At 32.7% G+C, this 12,208-nt stretch overlaps 1 protein-coding gene across 3 annotated transcripts in view; it reads right to left on the bottom strand.

The window, feature by feature from the left end:
• Window positions 1–11,278, bottom strand: part of LOC148956352 (eukaryotic translation initiation factor 2-alpha kinase 1-like) — a 47,359-nt gene extending 36,081 nt beyond the window's left edge. For 2 of the 3 annotated variants that reach the window (XM_089106368.1, XM_089106479.1), the window contains exon 1: window positions 10,831–10,896. In XM_089106368.1, the coding sequence (XP_088962494.1) occupies window positions 10,831–10,867 (37 nt within the window). In that variant the 5' untranslated portion in view covers window positions 10,868–10,896. Of the gene's footprint in view, window positions 1–10,830; window positions 10,897–11,233 lie in introns of those variants that run through there. The other variant, XM_089106422.1, reaches the window with a different exon arrangement.
• Window positions 11,279–12,208: the final 930 nt, after the last annotated feature.

Genomic DNA, 12,208 nt, shown 5'->3' with positions numbered 1-12,208 from the left:
GTACTTCACACGAAGTAACAAGCTCCTGAGTGGCTCCTGGATAGTTATCTGCTTTTTTTGCCAGAAAAAAGTTACTCCTTACGTTTACAAGAGCTAATAGGGTCCTTTTTTCTTGTCCAATAATCTAAAAAAAACCTTTCAATAGCCTTCGAAATGTCCTAAAGTCATTAGCTTTTATGCAAGAAAATCCAATTATGGCTACAGGAAGCAACCTCTCAAAAGATACCACAGCCTTTATTGCAAGATCTTCACACAGGTTTTCATTAAACTAAGTTTTATGCTATGCCAAGCGAAACAGCTGGTTTTGACTAGAATTCCATAACAGACGAATATATTTTTTTTCTTGTGCTACAAGCTCAATAGCACAAAAAGATTATAATTTCCCTTTAAATGGTATCCCCTTAAACAAATTAGTATACCTACAAGGGTTATTAGAGACAGTTAACTATGGCTAGAACGACAAGTTTAAGGAGTCCCCACAAAGATTTCGAGATACAAGCTGCTTTGCAAAGTGGTGAAATTTTCTCAAAATAGTTTCAAAATTGTCTAAAAAGCTCAACATTCTTACTTAAACAAATCATTTACCCAAAAACAGCAGATGAGTCTCAAAACCCTATTATAAAGAAGTGAACTCATTTGTCTCCAAACAGGCCCCAACCATAAAAATCTCAAAATTTTTGACAAAAATTGGATTAACAATTAATACATGCTTTGAATTTGAAATTGCAGGCATTTTAGTTAGCATGACAGTCTTATTATCAAATCAACGATCTGACTCTCAAAATTCTGATTTTGCATGACAATCCAATAATAACATTTAATGTTGGTTGATGCACCAGCAAACACATTCTTGTATAAATAGTAATACCATCAGGTTGTTGCCAGAATTACCTAAGGAATTCAAGAACCAAATACAAGGAAAAATATGAATTTACTACTGTAAAGTTTTTAATAGTGTGTTGTGTTTTTAAATATGTATCAGCACATTTTTATGTTTTACTATCATTTTCTTGTTTTTCTAATTCTGTCTTTAGTGCATTAAAAAAAGAATGGCATTACAGTCCATATAATAGCTTCCAAAATAGTTATTTGGTTTGATTTGTTGGAGTTTTTGTAACTTTAAGTTTCATGTTTTATATTTCTCAGTTTTGGGGATAATAAATACAAAACTATATTCAGATGCAACTAGCTGGATCTCTCAACTTCTTGCTATTCAGATTTTTTTAAAGCAAATTTCTTCTCATACTTTGGTTGTTGAAAGTTTGATGGTCAATTCTAAACCAGACTTAGATACTTTCTCTGATTTATTGAAGTACCAAAGACGTGCAAAATAAAGCAATTGCCTTGGATCCATCTTATGTCTATTCACACTTAAAAACTTTCATTTTTTAAGATTTTTGTTTTGGTTGTTTCAAAATTATTAAGTTAACAAACAGGTAAAATTTGTTGGTCATAGAAAGGCAGTGTGGTCTGGGAAAAAGATATGTAATTTAAGATATGTAATTTAAGGTATTACGTCAAAAAATTATAAAATTTTTTGGGCACTACCACATTTCCGTTAGTGCTGCAATATTGAACCGCAAAAACAAGTAAGCAAAACTAATAAATTAAATTTGATAAAGTATTTTATCAGTAAAAATTCAAACATTGAAATCCGTTGGTTCAGAAAGACAACTACACCTTTGAAGGAAAGCTAAACCGTCTTAATCTGTTTAGTGCCATATGTTTTTGGCTCTTTTTTTTGCTGATTTTTTGCCACGTTTCATTTTTTAAAATTTGACGAATGATACTATTAAAACTCCATAACTGTATGTAGTTTTTTTTTTTTTGGTAAAAATCCAATTCTCGATTTTTCCTAATTTATAAGATATATAAATAATTTTGCCAGTTTCCCCTGAAACAATTCAAATAGTCAGATACTACTATAATAATCAGACAACATAACATTGAGAATTCAAATTGTCAAGCAAAATGGTTTCAAGTTTACTTATAGTTTTTTTCTGCATATGATTTTTTCATCCCAGGCCAGTGTAATTTACCCTTTACTCATTGCAAGGAGGCAATCTTAATTTTTTATAAGGAGGGCAATAATCTATAATATTATGCATATAATTACAAATTTACAAATAATCTATTTATAGCCAGGGCCTTGAATTTGGATGAAACACAAGAGCTACTCTAAAGAGATTATGACAGTAGTGTCAATTTGGTGGGGGGGGGGCGTTCCCCTTCCCTTCAATGTACTGTAAACACTTTTTGATATGGTTATTTTTAAAATTCAAAATTGCAAAACCTATTGTGTATTTTACAACCAAATTGAATAAAACCAGTGATGTATGAGGCAAATCTGTGTTGATTTTTGTTGAAAAATGACATAGACATTAAACACTATTTTAGAGAAAGTTAACAGAAAAACTTAAAGTTCTAAATACATGGGAATCTGGAAGTTCAAAAAACCTTGACTTATAGACTAGATAGACACACTGTGTCAGAAAAAACTCAGGGCAAAGTCAAATTATCTTGATATTTCTGAGTAACAAACAGTTGTCTTATTTTGCAATTCATTTAAAAACTTTTTCCCCAAGACAAGTTTTTCAAAGAAAAGTAAAGAGCCAAGAATGAGCAAAAATAAAGTCAAATAATTTTTCAAGCATAAAACTACCTCCAATCATTATCAATAAATAAATGAAACTCAAAACGAACAGAAATTACAATAAATAGCCGAGTCAAACTCAAAACGAGCAAAAATCACCATGAGTAGGGCTGATAATATCTATACCTTCTCAAGACCAGAACACAATTTGCGTTTTAATAAAAAAAAAACAAAAAAAAAACAGACAAATAACCCTGGATTGTCAGTTAAATTGACATATATTGACATTTCTTTACTGAGGTTTTGATAATTTTTCATTTATGAAATTAAGAAAGTTAAAAACATTTCAGATGTACTTTGTTTTCAGCCCCATTTGGGGCTTAACACCCAGTCGTTCTCAATATATTGCTGAGGTGTCTTATTGGAAACCATTTAACACAGTTTTAGTTTAAATTAACATTTTGTTTTCATACACAATGAGTGAACTGAATATTTATGGTGAGTTGGCATTCCTAATGTCTTTAAAGACATTATTACTGAGCTATTTTCCTATAGTGAACAAAATAGAAGCCTCAGAATTCTGACGGTATGGATTTGGAAAATGAATGGGCTTGAGAGAAGGGCTGCTTACCATTCAATCTCTTGTTACTCTTAAAAAGGGCACCAGACACTCACAGTGTAATTGGAGTGCAAGGAGGAGGACTTCCCCTTCATATTTCAATTAAAGACATTTTAAACAAGTAAAAACAAAGTGAAAACATTTTTAAAATATTTTGTTTTCAGTAAAGTGCAAATTATGTTCTGGTCTTGAGAAGGCATGGGGGGTTGTCAGTCCTACTCATGTTTTACATGATCACCCTTTCTATATGTACCTTGTATGCCACAAGGGCATAACTTATAACCCTTGCCCTGAGGGTTTGTCATCCTTAAAGACATACTTTTCGGACCTTTCAATTGTGTTGAACAAAATGGCTATCTCAGAATTTTTAATGGATGCGTTTGGGAAAATTGTGGGCATGGGAGGAGGGGTTAGTTGCCCTCCAATCACTTTTGAATATTAAAAAGGGCACTAGCCTTTTGAATTTCCAATCAAATGAGCTCTTTTCGAAGTTTCTACAACAACAAATGGCCGCCTCAAAATTTCTATCAGATGCATTTCGGGAAAATAAGAAGTGTGTGTGGGGGGGGGGGGGGAGTATCCACCCTCTGATCACTCTGAATGTTAAACAGGGCACTAGAACATCTGATTACCAACCTGATGAGCAACCTCCAAAGTTTATACAATCAACTTTCTATATATATATATATATATATATATATATATATATATATATATATATATATATATATATATATATATATATATATATATATATATATATATATATATATATATATATATATATATATATATATATATATATATATATATATATATATATATATATATATATATATATATATATATATATATATATATATATATATATATATATATATATATATATATATATATATATATATATATATATATATATATATAAAAAAAAAAAAAAAAAAAAAAAAAAAAATATATATATATATATATATATATATAAATATATATATATATATATATATATATATATATATATATATATATATATATATATATATATATTATGCTCCTGAGGCATAACTTAAAACCTTGCCCTGAAGGCTCTGGGGGGGGGGGGAGTGTGTCATCCTAAAAGACATAATTTCCAGAGCTTTCAATTATATTGAACAAAATGGCAATCTCAAAATTTTGATTGGATGTGTTTGGGGAAATGGTGGGCATGGGAGGGGTGGGGGTTAGTTGCCCTCCAATCATTTTCGACCATAAAAAGGGCACTAGCCCTATCACCTTCCAATCGAATGAGCCTTTTTTGAAGTTCCTATGACAACAAATAGGCATCTCAAAATTTGCATCATATGCATTTCGGGAACCCTTGCCCTGGGGAATCTGGGGGGGGGGGAGGGGGAGGGGTTCGTCCTCAAAAACATAATTTTCGGATCTTTCATTTATGTTGAACAAAATGGCTATCTCGAAATTTTGATTAGACGTGTTTGGAGAAATGGTGGGCGTGGGAGGGGGGGTAAGTTGCCCCCCAATTACTTTGACTATTAAAAATAGCCCTTTCAATATCCAATCAAATGAGCCTTTTTTCAAAGTTTTTATGACAGCAAATGGTCATCTCAAAATTTCTATCAGATGCATTTCAGGAAAATACAAGGCGTTAGGGGGGGGAGGGGTATCCACCATCTGATCACTCTGAATCTTAAAAAGGACACTAGGACTTCTGATTACCAATCCAATAAGCCTGGGGGGGGGGGGGTTCATCCTCAAAGATATAATTTCTGGACCTTTTAACTACGTTGAACAAAATATGGGGGGGGGGGTATCCACCCTCCCATCACTCCGAATCTCAAAAAGTACACTATAACTTCTGATTAGCAATCCAATGAGCCCCCCCCCCCAAGTTCATACAATCAACCTTTCTATATAAGCCTTATATGCTCCCAGGACATAACTTACAACCCTTGCCCTGAGGGTTCTGGGGGGGGGAGGGGTGTCATCCTCAAAGACATTATTTTCAGGCCTTTCAACTAAGTTGAACAAAATGGCTATTTGAAAATTTTGATTGGAAGTGTTTGGGAAAATGGTGGGTTTGGAAGGCATGTTAGTTGCCCTCAAATCACTTTCAACTATTAAAAAGGGCACAAGCCCTTCCAATTTAGAATAAAATGAGCCCTTTCCGAAGTTTCTAGGACAACTCATTCAATACAAAGTGCCCTGGTCTAAAAAAAAATAAATAAAATACAAAAATAATACATTCTGCCCATATCACTCTTAAACTTAGGCAGCACTATTGTGCTGCCTATGACATGGTCAGAATTAAAACATTGGGCTGCCCTCAGTTTTTCTCAGTGTTTTTGCTGACAGAAGGGACTAAAACATACCCAAATAAAATGGTAATCAGTAGAAAGAAGAAAGGTTCAGCTTCAGGCAGGTGTTTTTTTTCAGGGGTTGATCAGTTTCAGATTAACAAGACAAGAAAAAAAATATAATTGAATTCATTGAATAAAGCTCTGCAATTGCTTTTTAAGGAGGTAACAGCACTCTCTGATTCTATGAAAAGCTTAATAAGAAATGCTTGAGTGCAGGAGAATTTAAGTTGGGCCTCTGTTATTCAATTAATTTCAGCACTAAACCTTCATATAGAAAACATTTTCTCCATAAGACATTTGCAATCTAATTTCTTGTCATCTTTTGCTGTTTCTCAGAATGTACCTTTCTCATCCTCCATTTAGTAGGCCTATTTTACAATATGAAACAACATTTACCTTTGCATTGTTGAAAAATAATTCAGAAAACATCCCAATAGTTACCCTTTCATTGTTGTCTGTACTAGTTCTCTCACTTTTCTTTTTTTTTGTGGCCTTTTTAATTATATTTATAAATTGTACTTGGTTGTATTTGGCTTCAGTCTTTTTGAAATGTTTCACCTGATACGCAGCCTAGGCTTATACAATTTTTTTTTTTTTACTATTGTGGCTAAAATTGCACTTTCGTGGCTTTCCTGAAGAAAAAAAAAATACAAAACAAAAAGAATAGTTTTAGATCTCCAGTTGTGGTCTCTTTTCAAACATCATGGTATTTTTTCTGACAATATAGCCCTATTAATATATTTCTCAGCTGTCTTGCATCTCATTGATAAATCTAGTCCTCTTTGTAAGCTGGTTTTCTCACATTTTAGACCCCATGAAATACAGTTTCACCTTAGTGATTGATTCTAAGGCTGCATAAAAATTTTATTTGAAATGACTCAAAAATGGGGATAACAATGGAAGGAAACATGCAAATCTGATTAATAGAAACTTGCTGCATATTATAAACTAATAAATTTATTGTTTTAATGTTCTTTTTTAGTTTTCCAAAAGTCCTAGGGCTATATCTGGGACTATCAGGGGTTGGGTGCATTATCAGAAAAACAGCCATGAAATTAGGAAAGAGCATAAAATAAGAAATAAAAAAAAATTATACCGTTTCTTTCAGAAGAGCCCCTAAGCTGTAATTCTACCTTACTCTAATCAAATGATAGTCTTACCCAATATTCAATGCATGGATTATTAATTGTGTTGATTAAATGTATCTTAAACTAGTTTTACACGAATTTTTGTTTTAATCTATTGTATGTTTCAATGTCAATTTTTTTTTCTCATTGTATTGTCCTTTCTTTTTTTAACTCTAAAATATGAATTTGGAGTGACCAATCTGTCCATATGAAGATTAATATTTTAGATAAATATCAGATCTTAGGTCCACCTCTGAAACTAATTCTGAAACTAAGTGCCAATCCATACACAGGAAGGGCCCAACTTCTCTAAGAGCTATAAAAGCTCAAATGAGCAAATCAAGATTCAAAGCAATGTTTTTTTTAGACATGGGACCTTTAAGTTAGAACAAAGTAGCTAAATCCTAGACAGACTATATCATGGATATCTTGAAACTCAGTGGTAAGATTCTAGTTTAGGAGCTTTTTGCTATCCTGGAAAGTAGCTGAGTTAGGTAAATGAAAATCTCAGGAATGAGCTTTAAAGGTCTCCTGGGAAGTAATTTGGAGCACCAACCTCTAATCCTTCCTCCATAGGACACTGAATTCTGATGATCTGCTCAAAAGAGGTACAAGAAAAGAAATTTGAGCTTCATACCTTTGCTTAATCTTAATTTATAAGGTTTTGAAGATCAGAAAATATATTTATTAAACTTGGAAAAAAAAATATATTTACAAACTGAAGGCAAAGAAAAAGAAATAAACAACGAGCAGTCCACATTTCTGACCTACAAATAAAGTGAGCATACTGAATATAAGCATATGAGCATACTGCTCTTTCTGAATATAATAAATACTTTTGTTGCAAATTTAATTTTAACCCCTCTTGGGACCCTTGAAAATGGTGAGTTCTTTCCATAGTTTTTTGGGCATAAAAAAGGATTAAAACAGTGGTTTCAAACTTACTATTTGATTATAAATTGATTTTTTTAAGACAATATGATCAGCAAGCATTGATTTGTCACAATTAAGTTGGATAAAAAATGCAAAACAATTTTGCCATTTTCCATCTGCCATGTTTATTCTGCTGGCTTTAATATTTTTCAACATTTAGTTGAAATGGCAGTTTTTAAGTGGCCTGACAAAAAGAAGAAAATATGGCAGAATTTGTTTTTGAGTTTTTTATTGCAATTGTGACAAATCTATGCTTGTGAATTATGTATGTTTTACAAAATAGATTTATAATGAAATAGCAAGTTTGAGACCAATATTTTAACCTTTTTATACCCAAAAACTACAGAAAAATTATAATGGCTCTTTTAAAAATTATCATTTTCAAGGGTCCAAAAAGGGTTTAAAACTAAATTTGCAATAAAACTGATTATTATATTTGGAAAGTAATTTGAGAAAAAGCATTAATAATTTGGAAAGAGCATAAAAAGGCACTGAGAGGTATGTTTACTTTATTTTTAGGTCAGAAATATGGACTTTTCCATATTTACTGAAAAAGAGATGGAAAACTGAAAATTAAGGCATAATGTTTTTTGTCAGAATTCAGGTAGGCCTGCCATCCATGCAATCTTCTAAGTCCTAAAAATCAGAAAAGAGTAGACATAGTAGCTTGGGAATGTCTTCCTAGGTACTAGTTGGGGCCCTAGATTCATTCCTGATATGATACTTATATGACATACCTAGTATTCTTCTAATATGTTTCTCTGATGAACAATCCTAATGAAATATACTAAAGTAAGATAAACATATAATTCTTTAGAAACAAAGCTGGGCTATATATTTGCACATTAGGGGTGGTGGTAAAGTATAGCTAGTCTGCATGCCTAATGTGTTGGGTATAGTTATTCTGCATATTATCTAGTAAGAATTGTTTTCTAACTTCACAGTGTCCAAATACTTTATTCCCACCCCACCCCATAATGTGCAAATATATAGCCCAAATTATATAATTTCAATCTATCCTATCACTTCTCTTTGTCATATGCTAAGCTAATGCTTCAATGAATAAACAACTTCAGAAGTAGGGTATATATCATATAAGTACCCCTGAAACTTCTATTCGCCTAACTGAACTACTTTTCAAGATAGCAAAAAGCCCCTAAATAATAATTTTACTCTTATACATTTTAAAGGGGTGGCCTACTGATAAACTATATCCTCTAACCCCCCTATGGGTCAAATATATACCCTGAGTTGTAGGCTATATGTGTACACAAAGGATTTTCTATGTGACTCTTTTCTTCAAATTGATTTAATACCAATCAAGCAATACAACAGTAAATTCAGCATATGAGAATTTTATTGTTAAATGTGATTTATGCCATGTAGGTCAAGGCTGTTTGACCATTAGAGGAGTAGGGGGAGGGGGTCAAAATTTATTGATAGGCTATGTCTTAAGAAATGATAAAGGCTTAAGTAAGTATTCTGGATGTTTTAAAGTAGTTTTCAAAATTTTACAGTGTTTATTCTTTTAAAATTGGAATACAACCATAAGACCTCCTTGTTTATAACAATTTTAATCAAAATAATTGTCCCAAATTAGGCACTCTGAGTATTAGCCTGCCAAAAGAGGTGTTCCTCAAAAATCTAGGGGGCAATTCCATCCACTTAACAAAAAACATTAAGGTAGTGCAGAAGAAAAGGTCCCATGTCTATTATCTTGCTTTGCTTCTGTGAAAAACTATGTTGAACAAAATGGCTATCTAAAAATTTTGATTCCTCAAAAATCTTGCAGGCAATTCCACCCACTTAACAAAAAACATTAAGGTAGTGCAAAAGAAAAAGTATGGACATCCACCATATGGCTAATATGGGAGTAAAGTTCATTTGTGATGCAAATGGATGTTATATTCAAATTGAGGATGCAATTCTAGGTATATATTTGCAAATGAGGGGGGTGGGGGTATATATTCTGTGAATATAGGCTATAGGGCCTAAGAAATTCCTGAATGTCTTAGAAAAACTGAAAAAACAAGGAAAGAAGCAAAGATAAAGGCTCTCCCCCTGCAAAATGTGTTAATTAGGATTGTTCTGCATATTATGGAGTAAGAATTGTTTTTGTAATATGTTTCCTTATGTCCAGCTGGACTCCTAGGCTTAACATACTGATTGGTCAGTTGTCAGTAAAGTTCTACCAAATCATATTATTGAGTTAGAAATAAAGTGAATACACCATTTGATGCCTTTTTTTATGCTGATTACAAATATATTACTCATTTCTTTACGGAAATGAATTTCAGCCCCCCTATATATACCTAACCTAACCCTGAATTGGCATATATAGGGGGGGGGGCTGAAATTCATTTCCGATAGAAATGATTATTATATTAATAATCAGCATAAAAAAGGTATCAAATGGTGTATTGATGGTAAAGTTCTACCAAATCATATTATTGAGTTAGGACTAAAGTGAACACACCATTTGATGCCTTTTTTTTATGCTGATTACAAATATAATAATCATTTCTATTGGAAATGAATTTCAGCCCCCCCTATATATGCCAATTCAGGGTTAGGTTAGGTATATATAGGGGGGGGCTGAAATTGCTTTCAAATAGAAATGCTTATTATATTTGTAATCAGCATAAAAAAAGGCATCAAATGGTGTAATCACTTTATTCCTAACTCAATAATATGATTTGGTAGAACTTAACCATATTCACTTTTGTCCTAACTCAATAATATGATTTGGTAGAACTTTACCTAACCCTGAATTGGTATATATAGGGGGGTTAGGTTATAGAAATATATACCCTGAATTGGCATATATAGGGGGGCCAGGTTAGGTCGTAGAAATATATACCCTGAATTGGCATATATAGGGGGGGGCTGAAATTCATTTCCGATAGAAATGATTATTATATTTGTAATCATCATAAAAAAAGGCATTGAATGGTGTATTCACTTTAGTCCTAACTCAATAATATGATTTGGTAGAACTTTACCCAGTTGTCTAATTTAAAGATTTATATATATATATATACACTGTCAAATTGGCCATCTGGTGGTATCCCGAAAAGGTACCATGTCTATTATCTTGCTTTGCTTCTGTGACAAGCACAGATAATGCTTGAACAAAAAAAATAAGAAATAACCTAATAGGTTGCAATAGAGATATTTGTCTGAATATCATGTATTTTAGTTTCCTACCAGTTTCATCAAACCTAGCAATTGTATTTTGAGTCATTTGTCAGACCCAGAGTCGGCGTTTCTTCTTTTTAAACTTATTCTGCCGACAAAATTAATGCCAAATTTCAGTAGGTTGGTAAATTTTGCTCTTAAATTATATTTGTGGCTTGGCCCACAAACAAGAAGCATTATCATACTTCCAAATACATTACATACTTCTTGTTTGTGGTTTGGCCGTAGATCAATTAGCTAAACTGAAAACAAATCAGAAGAAAATTATACTTAGAACTTCTGGTCTAAGAAGATATTTGATATGAAAATCGAAGACTATCATCCTAAAATATGAATGTCAATCCCTGATATCGATAATTTGTCTAATTAGTGACTGGAACAAGAAATAAGGCGTTTTAGTAATCTATTTGACCTATAATTTGCCACAGTAAAGGGAACATGCAGTAGCAACAAAGACTAATATGTAACACTGATTTAAAACCACACAAGATTCGTGACCCTGCCTTCGCGCATGCGCAATGACAAATGTTTCCGATGTACACATCACGATTGAGCTTACGGGAAACCTGTTTTTTGTGTGTGTGTTTTCTATTCACGAATCAATTAGCAGACTTGCGTTTAAACTACAATAAAGAAAAATATAAAGGAGTACTTTTTCTTTATAAAAAGAAAAATTAGTAGAGAGAAGCTTCCTTAAGTCATTTTTTTCCAAGCGGGAAGTGAAGTAAAGTAAATGCTTTCTTCAGAAGAATAACGAATATGCCTTTAAACAATAAATAGGTTAGTTAGATAGTTTTATATCTATTGACATACATATATATTTGAAAATCATCACAGTAAAAAAAAAAAAAATTAGAAATTAACTATATTTATACTGTGGTTGAAAGGATCTACAATGCAGCGAAATCACCATAATGTCTTGAAATGCAGCGGAATCTCTCATCAGCTGAACTCCTGTCAATGAAAGAGTAATGTTTGCGAGGTTACAGGGACACCACACTAAAGTAACTGTAATCGCCTGTTATGCACCAACAAATGATGCTGAAGAGGTGTTTAAAGAGCGTTTCTATGACACTCTTAACTCAGTCTCCAAGGATATACCGCGTCATGACATGGTTATATTTGCCGGGGACTTCAACGCCAAAGTAGGTGACGATAGATCCTACTGCCCAGAAGTACTTGGCCCAAATGAAAATGAAGCCCCACTTATAGACTTCGCTTCCACAAATCGTCTCCTGATTGGTGGAAATCACCTTGTGAAGACATTCACAAGAGTGTCCACAAGTACACATGGACGTCCCCTGACGGCACAACACGAAATAAGATCAACTACTTTCTTATAAATAGGAACTGCCGATCAAGTTTCAAAGACGTAAGGACACTCAGA

Source organism: Artemia sp. Qi Xiang Cuo, chromosome 1, assembly GCF_049724085.1.
Source record: "Artemia sp. Qi Xiang Cuo chromosome 1, ASM4972408v1, whole genome shotgun sequence".
NCBI lineage: Eukaryota > Metazoa > Arthropoda > Branchiopoda > Anostraca > Artemiidae > Artemia > Artemia sp. Qi Xiang Cuo.
Note: the sequence above shows the minus strand (reverse complement) of the source record. Positions and strands in the feature narration are given on the sequence as shown.